The sequence below is a fragment of the Sturnira hondurensis genome, unplaced genomic scaffold (assembly GCF_014824575.4).
Source record: "Sturnira hondurensis isolate 20B ecotype Veracruz unplaced genomic scaffold, ASM1482457v3 Scaffold0013537, whole genome shotgun sequence".
Lineage (NCBI taxonomy): Eukaryota > Metazoa > Chordata > Mammalia > Chiroptera > Phyllostomidae > Sturnira > Sturnira hondurensis.
Window position 1 is genome coordinate 1,483,792 of NW_028086168.1, and position 21,855 is coordinate 1,505,646.

Consider the following 21,855-nt stretch of genomic DNA (forward strand, 5'->3'; position numbering starts at 1 on the left):
CTGTGGCCACACGACCCAAGCCATATTCCCGCCACTTCTAGGGGACTTCGAACTCCACATGGACATGTAACACTGTTTATGAACTCCATCCCCAGCTTACTAAGCAAGCCAGAGGCGCTCGATTCAAGGAAGTCTTAGCCCTTCCACCAGCAACAGAATAAAGTTTACCTCCTCCCCACCTTGGAGAGCAGGACCAAGGAGGGGCCCGAACCTACTCCTAACAGCCCAATGCTAGGTCCTCTGCCCACTGCAAACCAAACACGAGCCCCCTATCCTGCTTCCACCCAAAGCTCCTGACTCCACGTTCCAGACTAAGAGCCCAGCGGGCCGCACCAGGCGCCTCCTCCGCGCACCGGTGACTCAACCGGGGAAGAGAAACCTCTCGGGTTTTTCCGACCTGTCCAAGGGCGCCCGCATCCCGTCCCACCCATCAGTAAAGCTCCCGCCCCGCTTAAAGTCGTCTTTCTGGTTTGAGCCCAGGGGGAGCGTCGGAGTGGCTCCACAGGGTGTGGCCACAAGACTTCGGCGACGCCTTCCCGAAGGGCAGTCCCCTCCCCAACCCCGAAAAGCAGACCCCGGGCCGCTGCGGAGAGCCCAGCTAGATCTTTGGCGCGGTCAGTGCTGGCAGTCGGAGCAGGAAGCGCCCACGCTAGGCAGTACCGTGCGCTGCCAGCTGGAGCCGGGCGGAGCCCGCCCAGTCGCGGGGTGGCTCTGCCAGTCCCCGCGCGCCAGGGCGGCCGTACACGTGTCCAGGCGTCACGTCCGCGCGCGCCCCCGGGGCTTACGTCAGCTGCCGCTCCAAAAGCTGGGTGTCGGGGTTCTGCGCAACGCTGGGGTTTGGGGCCCGCGACGCCGCCGGGAGGAGGGACCTAGGGCGCGGAGGGGTGCTCGGAACGCCCGGGACGGCGGAGAGAGACAGCGCGGTCCAGCCCCCAGCCTGCCCGGCGCCGGCCGACTCCGCTGCCGGGTTTCGAGCGGGCGCGGTGGCGCTTCCCCGGAGCCCGCCGCCCTGGGGTCGTGCACCGCCTTGACCCCGGCGGCCCCGCGGTAGGCAGGCTCCCTCAGTTCCATGGTTGGTTCGGAGCGCGATGAGCCGCCCGTCCTCCACCGGCCCCAGCGCTAACAAACCCTGCAGCAAGCAGCCGCCACCGCAGCCCCAGCACGCCCCGTCCCCGGCTGTGCCCTCGGTCGCCGCCACCATCTCGGCTGCGGGCCCCGGCTCGTCCGCGGTGCCCGCCGCGGCAGCGGTGATCTCGGGCCCCGGCGGCGGCGGAGGCGGCGGGGCTGGCCCGGTGTCCCCGCAGCACCACGAGCTGACTTCGCTCTTCGAGTGCCCGGTCTGTTTTGACTATGTCCTGCCCCCCATCCTGCAGTGCCAGGCCGGGCACCTGGTGTGTAACCAATGCCGCCAGAAGTTGAGCTGTTGCCCGACGTGCAGGGGAGCCCTGACGCCCAGTATCAGGAACCTTGCTATGGAGAAGGTGGCCTCGGCAGTCCTGTTTCCCTGCAAGGTAAGTCCAGGTGCCACCTGCGCACTTCTGCCTGGCGCTCTACCAGAACTCCTAATTCCTCCAGCCCACTTGCCGGCGCTGAGAAGCAGGTGGCATGTCTTATTTTTTTTTAAGTTTACACTTTGTCCACCTTCCCCCATACCCCATCTGGCCACTTGGAGAGTAGCTCTGGGCTGTCAGTTGCCCCAACACTGACCCCCAAACTAAATGACACGCGATCGTTGTTAGAACACATCACAACTCTCCTCAAGTAGTGCCTGTGTGCTCCGCAGATGTGTATTCGGGTATGGAGTCAGGGCTGGGCCTCGCAAGTAAAACTTGGGCGGAGAAGCTGTCTATGGGGGTTTGAGGAAGGAGGAAATGGGCGAGCTACACGCACCCCTTACCAGCACGGGCTTGGCAAGACTGGTACTGGATTCCTCCTGCACCCCGCACCTGCCATCTGCCGCGCCCCTGACACGTGGGAGCCCTGGGGAGTACAGCTAAAAAGGGGGAGGGGGCACCTACAGCCTGTTTTCTTTCCTCCAGCAACAAGAAAACCCTGCAAGCCACGCCTTTCCCTCGCCTAGTCTTCCAAGGACTGGAGAGTTGTGGGGGGTTTTGCTAAGTGGGTTGAAAACAGAAGTTGATCAGGAATTTAACAAGAAGGGGACGCAGGAGCTGTTGTTACAGTTCTTTAAATCTAAATATACTATTGCAGCTGAATTTAGAATCCCAGATGTCAGTGTGTGTCAAGAAGGTTTATATATATGCACACATAGGCACAAGTTTTTTCCCTCAAAAAATGACTTATGCAACTTGCTGTTTTGAATTTGTATTATCACATATTTTTCTATGGCTGAAACATAGTTCTCCTTGGCTTTGTTTTAAATGGCCGCATAGTAGTGCATTGAGTGGTCATTGTGGGACATCTGTTTACCTACATCTGTCACTTTAAAGAAACCTCAAGGAGCAGTGATCTACCTGTGTATATTACTTCATTATAACCTAGAGCTATGCCATAGAGTTCATTTTCTAAACTTAGAAATGGAAATAATGACATTAATACTTTTGAATTTCTTTTAAAGTAACTGCTATGTCTCTTGAGCCATTTAAGCTGTCTTGCATTTCTCCTTGGGGCTGCTTATTTTTATAGGGCAAGAGCTTATTTTTAAATTAAAAACAATCCACCTGAGAATTGAAGCTTGGGTCTCAAGTCAGTAAAATGAGTGATTTAATTTGGTCAGTGCCCTACCACAGATCAAATTTAAAATAGCATATTCAAATAAGGGTTTGAATTCATGTTTGGACTCTGAGTTTTCTGTTAACCGTAATAAATTACTCTGCTTTCAACCACTCTCCGTAATGCTTACTAATTCACCCAGTCCAATGGTTGTTTCTCATAACATACGGACAAACTGTTTCTATAATTTTCTTAATGATCAAGAGAAGTTTTGGTGATAATGGACATAAGAGTTGGATATTTGATGCTGGGATACATTGTGGGGACTGGAGTTGCAAGGGGGATGTACCACAGGATTTCCAGGGAACCGTCTTCTCAGCCCTTCGCCTTCCCTCAAACCTTCAGTGACCAATGGAAGAAATGGCTTTAGGTGAATTACAGTTCACAGATGAGTGTTTGGTATCAGTCGACGATATTCCATAATTTACTTTCAGAAACACATTGTTTTTCTCCCAAGAGAAAGTGAAGGAAGTAGTTATAACATGCTACATGAAGTATGAAGTTTCCCTTTGAGAACCCAGGATTCTGATTCCCATTGAGCTCTATGTTCTGTCTTAACACCTGACATGCTAGTAAAGTCTTTCCTGAAGAGCAGTTCTCTTAGGAATCGGCGGGGTATTCAACCTTTCTGGACATGTCATTGATTTTCCATGTCCCTGTATTCTAAGCATGCACTTGGGCAAAGCTATCACTTTGCAAGCTGAAATTCAACAGGGTCAGCCATTCCCCTACAGATCAGGAACCAAACTTAGAACGCGATGTCGGTGTCACTTGCGTGTGTGCGCGCATGAGGTTCATAATGCTGGAGTATCGTGCCTCAACTTTGGTTGGCCAGTGATCCAAACTATTGACAGGGCAGCTCAGCCAGTCAGTTTGGATAAACCAAACTTGAATGTATATAGAGGTCCACTAAGCAACCAGGATATGTTTAGTTTGGGAGGGTGAGAGCAGTAGGGAGTAGTAAGGCCTATGTCAAACGTCAGCAAAATAGGTCTTTGTACACAGCCCTTGCACTTGCACTTGCTACTATAACTCAAAGGGACTGCCTTGTCACTATTCCTGCGTGCTCTTAGAATCTGTCTCATGGGCTGGCTTGTATGAGAAAACCAGTGTAGGGTTAAGTACCAACTCTCAAGAGTTGCTGAAGCTGTCATTGTTTGGCTGAGAGCACTTCCAGGGGCCTTGATTTCCTCCTGTGTTTAGGAGGGGATTAGACTGCTCGACTTCTAAGGCCCTGTAGTGTCTAGTATTCTGTGAAATGAAGGGAGGTTACGTGGGATGTTTATTCGGTGCCTTATGGGTGCCAGCTACTTCATCTGTGGGTCAGCTTTTGTTAGAGAACTCATGCCTATAGAGAGGTTAAGTGTTATGTGATCTGTCAAGGACACACAGCTAGTAAGCGGACCAGCTTGTGAACCTACATCTCAAAGGAACGCATCCTTTGTACTACTCACTACATCGGGATTTTGAATCTAAACTTATCTCCAAGGCTCCAAATCATAACTCCAGGTTGTCACCAGTAACAAAACCTTCTGGTTGGATGAGTTCACCAAATGAGCTTTGGGTGGGAACATCCCCAAAAGACAGCATATCTGCTCACTATAAAATTCATTGGCAGAAATTTTGTAGGACACGGGGTAAGAGTATGGGGCGAGCATAACCTACAAACCTAATGTTTGGGGGGATTTCCTGACATCTCTGCACTTGTGATGCTTCAGTTGGCCCAAAATGGGTGTGCTGCCAAATGGCTTCCTTACGTGGGTGTGGGGCCACTTAATTAAAGGCTAGACTGCCGCCAGCACCTTGGATGGAGGGCACCATGTGCATTATTAGCTCAGGTCTCCTTTTTAAAAAAGGCTCTCTGTCAGAGTGTGGCTCACTTCCACTTGTGATATTTTTAGTCCATTCTATAGCTTGTTCCACGCCTGAGAGGTTTTGATATCCGGTTCCCCGTATCTCAGACTCGCCACCCCAGCGGAGCACGAGTGTAGGAGAAGTGAAGGTTGACACATTTGTGCCCTCACCCAACATTTTATTTTAATGTTGGCCAACGATGTCTCTCCACGGCTGTGGGAAATGTTAAAAGCACTCCAGCCCACTCACACGATGAGGTGTTTTTCTTTCCATTTTTTCTTTGTGTTCTCTAAAAGTTTCTAGTAGTGTATTTTTCAGTGATTATTGAACTGGTAAGCCTCAGTCAGCATATCTTCCCTGCATTTGGATTGTGAGGTGTTATTCTTGTTCCTTAGGGAGGGAGGGAAAGTCAAGTTAGATAACCCAGTTGAAAGTTTCAAAGCTCCCAGTGAGGCCCTGGCTGGTGTGGCTCAATAGGTTGAGAACTGGCCTTGACTCAGCTTGTGAATCAAAAGGTCACCAGTTCAATTCCCACTCAAGGCACACACTTGGGTTGCGGGCCAGGTCCTCTGTTGAGTGCACACGAGAGGCAACTGGCCAATGTATCTCTCACACATGCATGTTTCTTTCCCTTTCTCCCTTCCCCTTTCTCTAGAAATGAATAAATAAAATCCTTTAAAAAATAAAATTAAAGCCCCCAGTGTGTACTCATCTAGTCCCTGACAAATTCCAAATGTCAGGCTGTGAGAGTCATCAGACCCCTGGCCTCAGGGCTTGGCAGGCCCCAAGGGGCAGTGGAGACCGTTGGGAGCCGTGGGGCACGTGCCACGTCCAAAGGGCCACTCGTGCCCAGTGCTGGGTGATTGGTAGGGTGGCAGTGTGTGTGCAGCCGGGCCAGAGCTTTGGATTTTTTTAAGAAAAGCCAAAAATCTGGGTTTCTTTTAGTGTTAAAATCTCAAAGTATCTTTTTGTTTTGTTTTGTTTTTAACATTGCCCAAATTCAAATGAAAGCCAACACTTTCAGGCCAAACCAACCATGTCTACAACCAAATTCCAACTGCCAATGTGTAACCTCTAACCTGGTTCTCTTTTAGAAAGCGTTCCTTGAGCCTTATCTGCGTGAACTTTGGACCCCGGGACGCTCCCAACTGTGTGGGATTTTATAGCTAATTTTCCTTTCACCTTTATTTTGCCAAAAGAATACTCCATTCTGAACATTAGGAGACCTGAACTGTGTGCTAGTTACTCTGTTTGACTTTATACCAGCCAGTTTATTTCTTTGCACTCGAGTGTCTTCATCTTTAAGAAAAAGGCTTGTACTAAATGATTATGCCAAGGACCTTTTTTTCAGAACCTAGTAAACTGCTCCAGAGAAGAGAGCACTAGCCAGGAGATAAAACTAAATTCTCAGCCTGGCTTCATATGGCCTTGGTTCAGTTATGTACTTCCCTGTGCCTGTCTGTTCATCCATTAAAAAGAATGCAGATAATACCTACCTGGTCTGTGCTTTAAGATCAGAGTAAAAGGGGTATTACCCTGGCTGGTATAGCTGAGTGTTGTAAGTGCTGGCCTGTGAACTAAAGAGTCGCTGGTTTGATTCCCAGTCAGGTCACATGCCTGGGTTGTGGTCTAGGTCCCCAGTAGGGGGTGAGTGAGAGGCAACCACAGTTTGATGTTTCTCTCCCTCTCTTCCTCCATCCCTTCTCTTTCTCTAAAAATAAATAAATAAAATCTTCAAAAATTTTTAAAAGATTGGAAGTAGTATAGAGGGCTTTTGCTTACTACATCAAATATGAGAGGACTGGCACTAGGGTTGTTGCTAGGTGAGAGTGCTTGACCATCTGGGACTCTGAGGGGATGAGCCAGTGTGCCAGAACCATTTCAGAGATCTCTTCTTAGCCTCAAACCACCCCCTAAGACAAAATAATTTTGGAAACTGCCCCTGCAGTCCTCTCTACAAGCTGCAGTTGACCAGGTTGGCTCATAGGAGCATGCGCTGGCAAGTACTGGAGTCCACACACAGTTACAGTGAGGCTCACAACATTGAAAATACAGCTTTTAGGTGTCAAATTAAGAACAACGGCTCTATAATGCTCTGTGGGAGTACTAAAGTTTAATGTTGACTCCACACATAGTTGGCCAAAGATTCTTCACAGGTCATCATGGCCTGGAACTGGCATAAATCATTATTACTTAAAGTTGATCTTTAGCACAACCAGAGTGGAAGTGAACCCAAAAGGACAGCAGGTCTGGCCTATAAAGTCCCCAGCCTAAGACTGAGTTAGATTCTTCATTCTGCATTTGAAGCCCCACATACTGAAATGTGTTAGGACCTAGACACATACATCTGATGACACCTGTAAAAACTGGCATTTTCATTCACACCCAGAAGGTCTACACTCCTCTAAATGGGCACATAGTAGGTGCACATTTGCCAAAGCAATGGCAGCAACTGGGGCCATTGGGCAAATCGTGCAGGGCGTGATCAGACCTGGGGCATTAGAATGGGGTTGCACTCTGGACATCCAGAAACAGAAAATAAGAAAGCTGAACACTTTTTCTGGTCAAATGTATCTTTATGTTAAACCTTAGAGCATGTTGTCTAAGAGTTACGAGAGATGCTAAAAATCTTCCAGCAGACTTTCACTAACTTTGCCCCAGATGCCCATCATTCTCCACTACTTTCTTAAAAATTGAGAAAATGTTATTCTCATTTCCAGTTGGGTACCGATTTTCTGTAATGATTTTTAGACTCCATAGTGTCTGTGAGTTAAGTTTTCAGCCACAGACTCTATAGAGGTGAATGGGATATACACCTCTAAATGTGTATAATGGTGTGGGCCGGGGCCTTATTTTAAAATTCTGAGTCAACAAAGGCAGTGTCTTCAGGTCACAGCTTTGCCCCAGGCTACCTCTGACTCTGGTAGTTTTGAGGTCAGGCCTTACCTACTGGGCCTCCTGGCCCCGATCCCACTGTGACTGGCAGGTGACCTTTCCAGGCCTCTGTGGCTTCTTGGTAAAATGGAGTGATGATTGGGTTGTTGTAAGGCTCAAATTTGGTAATAATTCATGCTCAGCCCCAGCATGAGTAAACACTAACAGATGTGCACAATTAGAAGCTGACAGAAAGCAATGGCCAGTGTGTGAGGTCAGGCCAGGCATAAACTTTAAAAAGAAAACAGGACTCTTTATTTTAGGAACCCATAGAGTCTCCCACTGAGCTGCTCTTCCATAACCCTAATCCTGTAGGGCACAGGTGGCGCACACAAGGCCTCCACCTTGTTTCTACCGGGCAGCAGCACCGAGCTCCTTGCCCCTAGTTAAGGAGTAGTTACATTTACACAGTCCTAAAATTACATTCAGCCCTTTGAAGGCAACCATGAGGCTGATGTGGCCCCTGGTGAAAATGAGTTTGACCTCCCTGCTGTAGGGTTTTCATAGAGCTCAGTAGATTGTTTTTAGCATAGGTTTTTCAGTGAAGAGACTTTTTTCATTTCTTTAATGCTTTTAGAAGGGAAAGCCTGGTTTGATTAAGCAACGTTTTTTAATGTGTGTATGTGTGTTTTTACACATTATAGAATATGTTGTTAAAATTATTATTATTTTAAAATGTAGAACATAGAAAGTGGTATAAAATTTTAATCCCCTATAATCCCCCCGCCTAGTAATCACCACTACACTGTTTTTATATGCCCTTGCCAATTTACCTCTACATCCATAGAATTTTTCTTTCATTAAAAAAAACATAGGTAAGATGGAGAATCCACACACTGTTTCATAACCTATTTTTACATCTAACAATGTGGCTACTTCCTTCACATTAATAAATAGTCTTTCAGGTCATGTTTTGTGGCTGCACAGTATTGCAGTTTTATAGCAGTACCAGAGTTACTTAATCAGGTTCGTGTTTGTGGTCATATAAGTGATTGTTTTTCTTACTGTGATTTAAGAAAAGAAGAAGCAGCACTGCTATAACTGAATCCTTGTGTATAAGAAAAGTATTAGTTCCTAATGATAAATTCCTAGAAGTAGAGTGGAAGGGCAAATGGTATATGCAGAAATTAAAGACTTTTGATAGCAGAGCCAAGTTGCTTTCTCACTTAGAATCATTTACAGTGGAGTATCAGTCTGTCCCCAGCACTGGGTGTTATCCTTTTGGTTTTCTTGATGCTGTTACCTGTTTTCTCTCTCTGATACAGCCTCAGGCCAGAGGTGGCTCCTCCTGACTACCTACTAACTTTTCATTGCACTCACCCCTGCAACGCCCTGCCACCCCCTGCAGTCCAAGCCCTCCTCGTCTTAAAACCCAGCTGCCTAGCCAGCCAGTGCCTCCCCTTGTACCTCATCCTTCTGAAACTGAGTCTATCAGAGCATCAGGGCCCTTCTGAAGTGGTAGGAGCAGAGGAGGCTGGAGACCCCTACAGCAATGTGGTATCAGAGCTGCATCTGGAAGGATGAGTGGCAGTTTGCCCACGAAGGAAAGGATGGAAGATCTGGTGAGGTTATATGGGCAGGCCACTGGAGTCGCTAGAAAACATTGCTTACCTTTGCTTACCTAGGTATATTTTCTCATATTATTCTCCTAATTACTTTTAAGGGAGATAAGACGATGTTAGTATCCCTCTCAAGAGGTTTGCCCAAAGTCACATGGTTTGAAAGTTTGGGGAGCAGAAACTATAGTCTGGGCCTTGTGATTTACATGTACAGTGTCCTGTTACAATCTCCTGCCTTTTTTGCTGCCCACTCCACCCTGCTGAGGAACAGTGATCTTCCAATCCACACTCTCACAGTAGCTTTAGGAGAGATGGCAGTGGTACCAGAATGGCCCTCTTATCAGGATTGCCGGATATCCAGTTCAATTTGAATTTTAGATAAACAATTTTTGGTGTAAATACAACCCAAATATCGCCTGGACAAACTGGGCATCTTGTATTTTTATTTGCTAAATCTGGCAACCCTACCACTTAAGTTTCCTGGTGAATGCAATTGCTCTTGCCCTGACTGGTGTAGCTCAGAGGGTTGGGGGTTGGCTGTCATCCCACAAACCGAAGGGTCGCAGGTTCGATTCCCAGGCAGTTGCTGGAGCACATGCCTGGGTTACAGGTCAGGTCTCTGGTTGGGGGCTTGTGAGAAGCAACGGATATACATTTCTCTCATGCCTCAATGTTTCTCTCCCTTTCTCTCTCCCTTCCCCTCTCTCTAAAAATAAATAAAATCTCTAGTCCAGAAATAAGGACTGCTGGGGCTGATGTCGCACTATTTGACAAGCTGTTCGGGCAGTTGACCTGATTATGCCGGTGGGAGCCTAGCATAGAAGAGTCAGGGCACGTTGAAAAGGGTGGGCAAGATACTGGTAGTATGGCTCTTTAAGGTGCTTTTGTTTGCTTGAACATAGACTCCTAAGGGACCTTACAAAACAGGTTCTCCAAGACAGTAGTGTCTGATTGCCTGCTAACTCTGGCTACAGTCAGATGAGAAACATACTTGGTCAAAAGTCAACTTTTGTTTAAAGCTGCTAAGAATTAAAAATAAACCCCTGCCAGCCCAGGGAGTCTTTGTAAGGTTAAATGTACTCCCCCATTTCCCCAAAACCAGAATGTTCTCAGATTACTGAGATAACATTATGCCGAAGTCTTCTACCAAGATACCTTTAATAAGAAAGCTGTCTGCAATGTGGTGTTTGTCAGCCTTCTCAGGCGGACTTCTCAAGCCCCAGATTTTGACTAGAATTGCCTTCTCTATAATAAGATAGTTCGTGAAAGTTAAATATCAGTATTTTCTTGGTCCCTTCACTATTTAACAGTTCTGGTCCTGAGTGATACTGTTCTGTTCTATTATTATCTGTGAAACTGTTACTGTGCTCCTGGTGCGTAACTCTCTCTCTGCACTACATCATAGCAGAGGTGAGGAAGTTAGCCTTCGATTTAAGTGAAAATTTGCTAAGACTCTTACAGGAAGGATGCTAGACAGATGCAAGTTGAGTATGATAATTAATTCACAAGGAGAGATTTCACTTCACCTGTGGTTGTCCACATCTCAACTGCTCCACTGTTGATGAGAGTCAAGGGGTGAGTCACAGGCGGATGTGTAGATGCACTCAAGGGTGACCTGGCAGTCTCAGTTCAAGGTCACAGAGGACCCTGGGTGCTTGAGTTCTAATTGTATCTACTCTACCAATGGTTGGAAACACCTTTAGAGCAAGAAGAGCATACAGCTGTCCAAATGACAATGGCACCTTTGTTTCCCAACCTGTGGAAGATTGACAGAAAGCTATAAACACCCTCACCCCTGGTAGTTCCTGTAAATAAAATGGCATTATCAAGAATTAGAAAACAAACCCCGGTTAACAAGTCCAGAAGAAACATTTTTCCTTACATGATCTCAAGGTCTATTGAATTTTTGTTTCAATTCTTTCCACAGTAAGGCTTTTCAATAAAGTGAAATTCAGATGGTGAGGAACAATTATCTTCTGGAGATAAAGCTAATATTCATTTGCCAACAAATATCAGGAGGTTGGGAAGCAGGCAGTAAATCAGTAAATCAATGAAGAAAATTAATAGGTCCATAAATGAACTGGAAAGCAACCTGTGATCACTCAGTGGTATATAGAGATAGACAAATAATTTAAGTCACTGAAGAGCTAGCTTGAATTGCTAGACATGCTTTAAAAAGGTGGCAGAATTTAAGTTTAACAGCAGGTTAAATGGTCAGTTTTACCATGATTTGAATCTATACTAGATCTAGCTATAGCTCTCATCTGACCAAGTCTGAAGAGTGTTGAGAAGCTAGAGACTGTAACCCATAGTCCCCTAGTTATCTGCTTATCACACCTAGGAAGTTACGCTGCCGGGAATTCTCCTCCCGGTGGAACTCAGATAACTCCGATTCCATTTCTGTGGGCCTCCCCAGTGCTAAAAGGGGCTGAAAGGTGGGGTGGGGGGGAAGGGAGGGTAACTTTCATTCCTGGGGCTCCTTTTTCAGATGTGGTCCGGAATGGAAAACCTTGGACCTTGGACCACTGAGGGTGGTGGCTGGAAACTACACTCTTGGACCACAGACTTGTCAGGTGCACGCAAACCTTTAGAAGCATCCAAAGAGCAAGGAAAAGGCAGTGGCTTCATGGAGATCAGAGAAGTGCTATTTATTTATTATAAGCACTGACACCTTCATTGGGAAATTTTGTTGGTTCACTCAAATGAGTCTCAAAGAGACTCTAGTAAAAGAAAAACTAACTTAGTTGCATTTATACATGAATACATAGTTAAAAATTTTTTTCTTTAAAAAAAAACACTACTAGATAAAACTTAATTTGCTCAACCAGTTCTGCAAAAGGACTCTCTATCCTGTACGGGATTAATATGCTAACTATATCCCTGGATTCTTTAACATATTTTTATTCTTATATGATTCCAAACTTATACATCAGTCAGTTGCAATAAGAGTACAAAAATTCCCATATATTCCTTTTTCAGATTCACCAGTTGTTTCCTTTTTTGCCCCATTTGCCTTTTCATTTGTGCTCACTCTGTGCAAATATGTATATTTTTTACCATTTGAATGTAAATCGCACGCATCCTGCCCCTTTGCCCCTTAACATTTCATTGTATTTCTCCTAAAAGCATTTTCTTACATAACGAAGGTCTAGTTACCAAAATCAGGAAATTTGACATGCAGTAGATACTACTATCTAATCCAGTGTATTCAGATTTCATTTGTTGCTCCAGTTGCACCCTTTCATGATAATTTTGTCTCCGCGCGTGCGGTCATGCATTGCATTTAGCTGTCAGTGCGTGTTTGGTGATCATTACAGCTTACTTAGATTGAAGCAAAGTGTGGCTGGCTTTTGCATACTCCAAGACAAGGGCCCATCTTGGATTTAATTCAGAAGTTTGAGTATCAACAACAAAACATCAGTTGTGCTTTGTTTTCCCTGAGATATTCTCATTCCAGGTGCTGGCACATCTTTTGCTAATAAATTTCACTCTTTCTTAGGAGGAAGCAGAAGGAGGCAAGGCTGCTGCCTCACAGTCCCCACGAGAGACACGTTTCTGCCCGAGCTTCTGGGGCTGCCTCTCTAGTGGACGTTGGTTGTTGGAGTTTGACAAATCGTTCTTGAATTGCTTGGACACATATAATTGAATAGGTTAAATGTCCTAAACCAGTCACAGGATCCATGACCTTCAGCTAGCACCTGGCTAAGAAGGGTTGTCCTATTTGTATCCTCATTCCATAAACAAATATAATGTGACTGTTTATTAGGTAAATTAACAGGTGCTAGGGTTTGACTATGTTTCTGACATAGCTGGTCCTATTTGTTCGTAAAGGGGTTGCTTTGCTAAAACCCAACCTAAATTCCATCTTAAATACAATCTTCAAACCCTGTGCCCAGGAAAAGAATTACTTGTATTTTTCAGACCATAAGATGCACCTAGGTTTTCGAGGAGGAAAATAGGAAAAAAGTTTTTGAGGCAAAAAATGTGGTAAAATATTTAATAACATAAATAACATAATATTTGACCAATGTAAATGTAAACAGAATTCAACAGCAGCATTAACAGCCATTATTCCTCCCAAATCTGTTGGAGGGGAGGGGAGTGTGTCTTATAGTCCAAAAAATACGGTAGCTCTATTTACTGCTTTGTGCAAAGTCTTAAACATGAAGCATGAGGTTACACATTGCCTTTCCAGGCAGAACACGTTTGCACAAGACTTTTGAGCCATTGTGATGCAAAGAGTTTCTAAAGAGAAGTCAGAAATGTTATTTCAACATTTCTTTGTTTCTCAGTCCGCTGGGCCATCCTACCCCTCCCTCTTCAGCATTCTTCTTTAGCTTTCTGCTTCTGTGTGTGATGTGTTTCACCTGTTCCCCCTCCCCCAAGAGGTTTACTTAAGCATATTCCCACCCCACCAGAGGATATTTCCCTGTGGAGAAATCTCGTTTATAGCTGGAGACAGATACCAGGACCCACAGGCAGCCCCCGTGCTTCTTCTCAAAACCAAGAACATGCACCTCAGAACCAGGCATCTGAAGGAAAGCAGGTGACCTTTGAACCTTTCCTGTTCAGTGGGATAAGCTCTAGCCAGAGTGGGAAAAGTGGAACCTCTGGCAAGATGCCAGAGGAGGCTGGAGGGCGTAATTGCTGGTTGCTTATTTGTGAGGTGTGCTCCCCACTCCTTAGGGAGAGGCCTTGCAGGGCTGTTTTCTCCTTTGCAAAACCAAGGGAAAGGTTAATTTTAGAGTCTGCTTGTAAAAGCAGCGTGTTTCTTCACCTTGGTTTTTGTGTTTGTTGGGTTAGGGGAAGGGGATGCAAAGCAAAAATAAATTAGTTTCTTTTTCTCAAAACGTTCTCTGTTTGACTCCTAAGCTGCCCTGGGTAGGGAAAGAGAACCTGAGAGGGAGCATGGGAAGCGGCTCCTCTCCCAGGTGGCCACAAATGGCCCTGTAGCCCCGATGAGTCAGTCGGCAACACAGGAGGAGCCACCTTCCTCCATGCTTTGCAGACGATGAAGACCTACTTCTGCGTGGGGCTGGCATCCCTGAGCTGTCCTGGGCGGTGCCTGTGGGGCCAGGCAGTGTGACCAGCTGGACCCGGCTGCCCGAGTGGGCCTCTCCTCACAGCTGTGACTGGCTACCCAGCCAGGTTTTGTCCCTCATTGAAATCGAAGCCTCCAAGCCTGGGTGATAGTGCCCCCCCGGGAGACATTTGGCCAAGCCTGGTGACGTTTCTGGTTGGCATACCTTGGGGAGAGGGCAGTTGCTACTGGCATCTAGTGTGCAAAGGCCAGGGATGCTGCTGAACATCCCACAATGCACAAAACAGTTTCTACCACAAAGAATTATTGGTCTAAAATGTCAATAATGCCGCCATAGAAAAACCCTGAAAATAAACTAAAGAAAGATTTGGTGAAGTCCCTGCTTTCCCATGCCTTCCCATATAGGCTTTATCCCCACTGTTTGTTCCACTCATCCTGTGCTGGAACCAGATGGAAGTAGTCCATCCGCTGTCCCTGTATCTGCAGTGAGGCTTTCCCTACTCCCTTTTCCTCCCCATGTCTTCACTTTTTTAATCACCCCCTTTCTTCCTCTCATGGTTATCTGTATTTCTGCTGTATTTGACTTTGCTGTTGCAAGGGATGGCCCCTCTCAACAGGAAACGTCACAGAGCGAGGTCTGGCTACCCACCTACACTCTAGCTCTGAGTTCGCAGCCTGTTGAACCCGTGGACCTTGTGAGGAAAACACAAGGCCAGGGGCCAGTGCAGTTGGGGCTTGCTGCTCAGAGGCACCCAGCAGTTTTGCGTACGGTCTCCAGGTATCCCCCAAAGCCTCCCTCTGGTCCCCGAATGTGAGCCCCTAATGCAGGTAACAGGACTGTAGTGTTCGGGAATGTCCTTGTCACGCTGAGACTGTTACAAGCATGAAGGGTGACAGCAGAGTGCATGGGTGTGTGTGTGTGAGTGTACACATGTTTAAAGTTTAGATTTTTTCTTTTTAGAATCATTTCTAATCCAATCGTCACAAATGTGGCACCAGTGATCATGAAGACACACCCTCACCTGTGATGAAAAAGAGAAGGAATAGATCGGCTTTGAAGTTCGACTTTTTTAGAAAAAGCGGAGTAAGCACCTAACACTTAAAAAAAAAACTTATTCAAGTTAATGGAGGCTGTAGCAAGAGCTTTTCTCATAAAGTTATTTTCCGTACGAATGCTAAGTAATACCTTTTTTATTTGCGTAATTTGGGGAGGTTCCCTCTTCTCTATATTTGGGTGGAAGGAAGAGTGTGTGAATTGTAAGGCAAACCAAGTAATTCAGAATATAAATACTCCTACCTGAGATATACAAGAAACACTTCTGAAGTGATTGCTTCGTGATGGATATGTGCTGTACATCAGGCTGCTGAGCAAGGTTACCATGCAGGTGGTACTGTTCTCTACGCTCTTTGCCAAACTTCATCTCATTCCTGGAATTATTCCTGGGCAGCTGTGGTAAACAGCCCATTCTGAAATGCCTTCAGATCCAAATACTGAGGACTTGTTTCAGCCAGAGAACCTGCCAGGGTCTGGGTTAATTCTTGCTATTTTTATGGTGTGTTTTACACTCTGGGCAGAAGAAATGCCTCGCCCATCAGAACATCAGAAGGCTCTCTATTCCTAGCTGTACCCTGGATTTAAAACACAGTTAATAGGAATGTGTTTATTAGGGCCTTACCCTTGTTAGGAACACAAAATAAACTTGTTTCTCCCGATTAAGTTTTTTATACCCGTGCTTTTAAAATTAGTCCATGGTTAAAAATATGAACAAGCAGTTCCTGTGGGCAAAGCAAATAACAGTGAAATTTCTGCCAGTTTCTATTGAAGATTATCACCGTCCACTTTAGGTACAGGGAGGAATGGGCTGCATTTCTTTCTCTAAGCCACTTCTTCCTTATTAGGGGAGTGCAAACTGGTTTCTTTGCTTCTGTACCCTCAGTGCCTACAACTTGGGAACTTGTATGGAGAAGGTGCTCTGTGCCTGCTTGTTGCTATTGGTAAATTCAGCTGTAAAAATTAGAATTTGACCTACTTAAAGTTTATAAGGACTTGATTCCCTAGGGCAGGGTAGGGAGAAGCAAAAACAGCTGTGGGGTTTTATTTGTTTTGTTTTTTGTTTTGTTTTGTTCTGTTTTGTTTAGCAGTTGGATGCAGCATGTTAGGAAAACAGCCTGACCCCACCCTCATTTGGTGTCCCCATGTCTCCCAAGGGGGTGGGGGAGTCCAAGTGCGGTAAGGCAGGCAGTTTCCCTACCACTGCTGCTCCATGGGGCTGAGGCGTACTTCTGGGTTCACCCAAAAAGGTCATTCAGGCTGCCTTATCCTTGATAAGACAACAGCATAGTACTCGAGGCAGGTGTCTGCTTGTGGGACAACTCTCCATCTGATAGCTAGGAATGAACATTGTCATTTTTATGAGGTTGGGAGCAAACGTCTTATTCAGGGGTGTGCAACCTTTTGGCATCTCTGTACCACACTGGAAGAAGAGTTGTCTTGGGCTACACATTAAATACATTGTGACAATAATCACAAAAAATATCTCATAATGTTTTAGGAACATTTATGACTTTGTGTTGCGTCCACATTCACAGCCATTCTAGGCTGCATGCGGTCCATGGGTTGGGCACCCCTGAATTCCATTCAGTGTGGTCTTTACCTGTTATAGCTGTGATTTATCCATCAAAAATGTCATCCTGAGTGCAAGGGAGAAAAAGGTTTTATTTGTACCCTGTTAAGGGCAGTATTTTCAGGGCAGATTGACCACAGCAGAAAACTCATGTACACCAGGGCCCACTCTACTTCCCCTTCCTCCTGGGCCTGTCTGGAGGACCTGACATATTTGGTCATGAAGAGGTGGGCAGTCAGACTTTAGGGAGTGGCCTGGGGAAGTTCAGAGGGCGGAGTTCGAGGCCCTTCTCCTTTTAAACTGCACTGGCTGGAACCAAACTGAGTGGCAGCCTCCCAAGGCAATTGAGCAGCTCTGGGGTGTGATCTCCTTTCACCCAAGAAATATGTTCAGAGCTGTCAAGGGGAGATTCCAAAGGTGGAGAAGGTGAGGTGATATTACTGTCATGTGAGGGGTCTCTGGCCTTCGTCTGAGCCAGGCTGATCACTTCAGCAGGCAAGAGCAGGAGGCCTTAAAGGGCCGCCTTCCCCACAGCCTGCCTGCCAGTCTCCAACCTGAGCCAGGACAAAGTGGAAGAGACCCCCCAAAAGGAAGAATCACACTATTTTCAAAATTGTCTTTAAGTGAAAACTAGTCTGGAGATAACGTATTCCTTGTCCAACCCTACCCCTAAGCCATTTTTAATTCTTTTTTTTTAAATATTTTATTTGTTTATCTTTAGAGGGGGAGGGAAGGAGAGAGGAAGAGAAACATTAATGTATTGCTTCTTGTGCATCCCCTGCTGGGAACTGGCCCCTGCCGGAACTGGCCGGCAACCCAGGAATGTGCCCTGACTGGGAATCGAACTGCGATCGTCTGGTTCGCACGCCTGCACTCAGCCATTTTTAATTCTTTAAAAAAATTTTTAAATTCACAAAAAAGAAGAGGGAAGACCAGTTTTCCTAGGACTGGCTCAACAATTGTGTTTGAGGTATTTATGTTAAGAGCACTTCAGTCCTCAGGTTTTGAATGTTGGAATGGGCAGTATGGAATGCAGCACGTTCCTCCAAGTGCGGGACCTGACCCCCATTTTATGCCAGGCAACACGGATAGCGAGTGGGAACTGAGACTTGTACTCTGAAATAGTCAACTCCTCCCAAGCAAAAACAGTTGAGATAAGACCATAGTTGAAGCCCCAGAGACCTGAGTGGGTGGATACTCGTAAAGATCTACACCAGTAGGACTTTTGAGAAGGCTCAACATATTTCTTTCTGTCCTCACAGTATGCCACCACAGGCTGCTCCCTGACCCTGCACCATACGGAGAAGCCAGAACACGAAGACATCTGTGAATACCGCCCCTACTCCTGCCCTTGTCCTGGTGCCTCCTGCAAGTGGCAGGGGTCCCTGGAGGCTGTGATGTCCCATCTCATGCACGCCCACAAGAGCATTACCACCCTTCAGGGAGAAGACATCGTCTTTCTAGCTACAGACATTAACCTGCCGGGGGCTGTCGACTGGGTGATGATGCAGTCCTGTTTCGGCCATCACTTCATGCTGGTGCTGGAGAAACAGGAGAAGTATGAGGGCCACCAGCAGTTCTTTGCCATCGTTCTGCTCATCGGCACCCGCAAGCAGGCCGAGAACTTTGCCTACAGACTAGAGTTGAACGGAAACCGGCGGAGACTGACCTGGGAGGCCACACCCCGGTCCATCCATGACGGTGTGGCCGCAGCCATCATGAACAGCGATTGCCTGGTTTTTGACACAGCCATAGCACATCTTTTTGCAGATAATGGGAACCTTGGAATCAATGTGACTATTTCGACATGTTGTCCATGATGCACCAAAATTATCTGGGTGTGGGGCTGTATGGTTAATAAAGGTTTTTACAGATGTTTTATTCACGATGACTTCACAGGTCAGAGTCCCCACTTACCTCGTGTTCTGTTTGAACGACAGCTTCCCATTTGGCATCTACCCAGCAGAGTTCATTGACTGGGATGAATGCTGTTGTCCTGTTGGTCATTTGGAGGCTGTTCTGTAACTCGATTATTAAATTTTACTTCCTGAACATCCCTTGACAGGTTGCTTGGGGCTCCTGTAGACCGGTGTGTTAGGAATTGGAACTTCTTCCTCCCCCATATTGGTCCCTCCAAATTGACAAAAGCACAGTGACTGTCAGAAGATTGCTTTCATCTTATGTTTGAGGATATGAATTGTTTTAATGCATTGTAAACAGTGTTTCTCAAACTGGAAGGCTAACCAATGTGCATAGAGTCACCTGGGTAACTCATCTTAGATGTGCAGATTTGGAAGCTGGTGAATTTAACAATCTCATCAGGTGATTCTTTTCAACAGTCGAGTTTGAGAATTACTCAGTTAAATTGTGGGGAAGGGCCCAGATTTTAAAGGTGCTTTAAGATTGCCTTCTACTGACACTGTCTTTCCACAGTTTCATCCCCCAACAGCCCATGCCCCTAAATTAAAACTAGAACCACAGATCCCCAGAGCCACAGTGCTCCTAAGATTTGGTCCCTTACGTTTGGGGTGGATTGCCTAGGAAAGCGAGTCATATTGCCATTGACTGTTCTCATGTAATTAGTTTTTGCTCACTAGTGTAGATGACCTGTTTACATAAGGCTTCCCTCGGAGGCCCTCCTCAACTGTAGACAGTGGGGAAGACTAGGTCCGTAGAGTTGGGAAAGCTTTATAACCAGTGTCATATGCTTGCTATTTAAAGTTATGTCTTGATTTTGTTTTTGTTTCTGTTTTTTTGCCACATTCACTTTAGTTTTTTAATAAATATTTTCCAAAAATGAATGTCGTACTTCCTTTTCCAAATTGAATAGTGGGTATTTTGCGTGTACCTACTGTGTGCGGGTGCAGTGAAACTTCACCACTTGGGCTTGCAGCTCTCACTGTTTCCACAGGAGGAAACAGTCATTTGTCCAAGGTCATAACACGGGCCAGGGGTGGCATGGGGTCTAAACTCACTTCTTGGAATCACAGACTGTCGGTGGTGTTACAGAACTCCTCAGAGCTATCATTTGTCTGACAGTGCCAGTGCTGGTGGGAGAGTATTTCTGATACATTACGGAATCAGAAGGAAGAGGCCTGGCCAGAGCTGAAATACTGGGTTTGAGCCAGGGTGCCCCACTCCCTCAGTCCCAACCCTAAACTCTCAAAAGAACTCAGAATGTTAGCCCCGAATGCTCAGTGAGGGTTGACGACTGCTCACCTTAGTGGCCCAATGGCATTGTTATAGTAACACCAGATGGGAATGATTCTTTTGAGTTGTTTGTGTTTTTTAGGTGAGATGCAGGGTTGAGTTTTTAGCCAGGATGGAGTTCTGGCAGCTAAAGAATTGCTAAGGTGGCTTATCTTCTTATATAATCTTCAAATAAAAGTGAAAAGCAGTGGCCTGAACAAAAGAAGGTGCTTAGAACACATTTGGTGAATGAAAGGAAATGACAGCTCACCCAATCAGTCACATTGCAAGTCAGTATCTAGAAGGATCCGTGGAGGGGAAACTAGGATGGCAGAGCAGAGCTGATCCAGATGTCTCTGGCCAGTGCAGGCAGGGCCCCTAGGCAGTGTTTTTGGTGCATAGCCCAGCCGAGTTTGTCATAATCACTTCATGTTCGCACCTAACCATTCTTATCATATGTGATGGAGGAAATCAGGATCAATTGGTCAACAAGGTACCAAAGGGTAAACCTGTACTCAAAAGGGGAATCAGCTGTTCCAAAGCATAAAATGTTAGCTCTTTAGCCCCAGGAGGTGAAGGCAGGGGCCAGCAGCCACGCTTGCACCGGTGGCAGCCCCGATTCAGCCCCAATTCTACGGTTCAGACTTCCCGACTCCAAATTCAGACCCGGTTCTAACTTAGCAAATGCAAATAAAGTTTGGGGCAGCAAAGCTCTGACCTCTTACTCCCCAGGGTTATGGAGTTCCTTTAAGTCTCTGTCACTGGTAATCAGTAAACTTAACTTTTGCCTCTTTTGAAACTAAGCATTTTCTGCCAGAAAACAGACAAAAAACCCCAGGTCAGTACCTGTTGTAGGAGGAAGTGAAAACAGCAAAAAAGATTATGTAAACTAAATGTCTTTATATAGTCCCAATTTCACATGCAATTTAAAACAGCAATAGACATTTGTCATCACATGGTCCGTTTGTGTACCATATTTTTTTTTAAAACAAAGAATTGTTTTCTTCCTGCCCTAGTTCTACATTCTAATTTGATAGAAATCTGACTGGTCAAACAAGATGGTAGATTCAGTCTGTGCCTTACGATGCCCTCCATTCCGATGGAAACAAAATTCTCAAAATACTGTGGGAGAAAACAGTCATTGATTCTGGGTGTATGTTATGTTAGTATTCGCATTGTTCTATATTTTTAAAAATTATTTTTAAACCAACCAACTTCAAGGTCAGTGATGCCCAGCCTCTGTGTGAAGAGGAGCTGGTCTTGGTTTCCCTGAATCTTTACAGTTTAACACAGTGAGAGGGTGGAGTCCTCACAGTGAACTGCCTGCTGCAAATTATGGGAAACCCAAGGAGAGGTCCCTGAGGCACCAACCATCTTGGACTTCTACCAAGTAGAGCCTAAACTCTACCAGTAGTTTCAAACTAATGGCTGAGTGTCTCGGTCTTAAACAGCAGAATCATGCAGCTTCCTCCCAGCCACCCAAGGAAATATCCTTGTACCTACCTATCTTCATGCTTTTGGGACTTGCCAAGTAGCCAGCAGTCTGGCCTTAGGTTTAGCAGTTGACTACTCTGGTCCCAAGTTTCCCAGCTAACAACATTTGAAGGTTTGTTTTCTAATATTTTTTTTTTACTATAGTACTAATACCTGTCAGACAATCAAGCTACTAAAAAAGTTAAGGTACTTGGTGGGGAGGGAGGAGGTGGACAAGAGTATAAGGGGAATAAGTGGTAATGGAGAAAATAAGTTAAAATGTAAAGATACAAAATCTAAAATAAATAACATAAAAAGTTAAGGTGAGTAAATCCTTCCTTGCATAGGGTGGTTCTGGCATAATTGGGACCTACCTACCGTGTGTCAGTGGGTGTCAGCAGATGAGTCAGCTCTCCAGTTGGCCCTCAGATACCACGGTTTAGAGCTA

General features: G+C 45.8%; 1 protein-coding gene across 1 annotated transcript; it reads left to right on the plus strand.

Annotated features, from left to right (window-relative positions):
• The first annotated feature begins 528 nt into the window (after positions 1 to 528).
• SIAH2 (siah E3 ubiquitin protein ligase 2) lies at positions 529 to 19,529 on the plus strand. Its single transcript, XM_037061815.1, has 2 exons — positions 529 to 1,511; positions 18,008 to 19,529. Exons 1-2 carry the CDS (start codon positions 1,089 to 1,091, stop codon positions 18,563 to 18,565), a joined length of 981 nt encoding a protein of 326 aa, XP_036917710.1. The 5' UTR covers positions 529 to 1,088; the 3' UTR covers positions 18,566 to 19,529.
• The last annotated feature ends 2,326 nt before the right edge of the window (positions 19,530 to 21,855 follow it).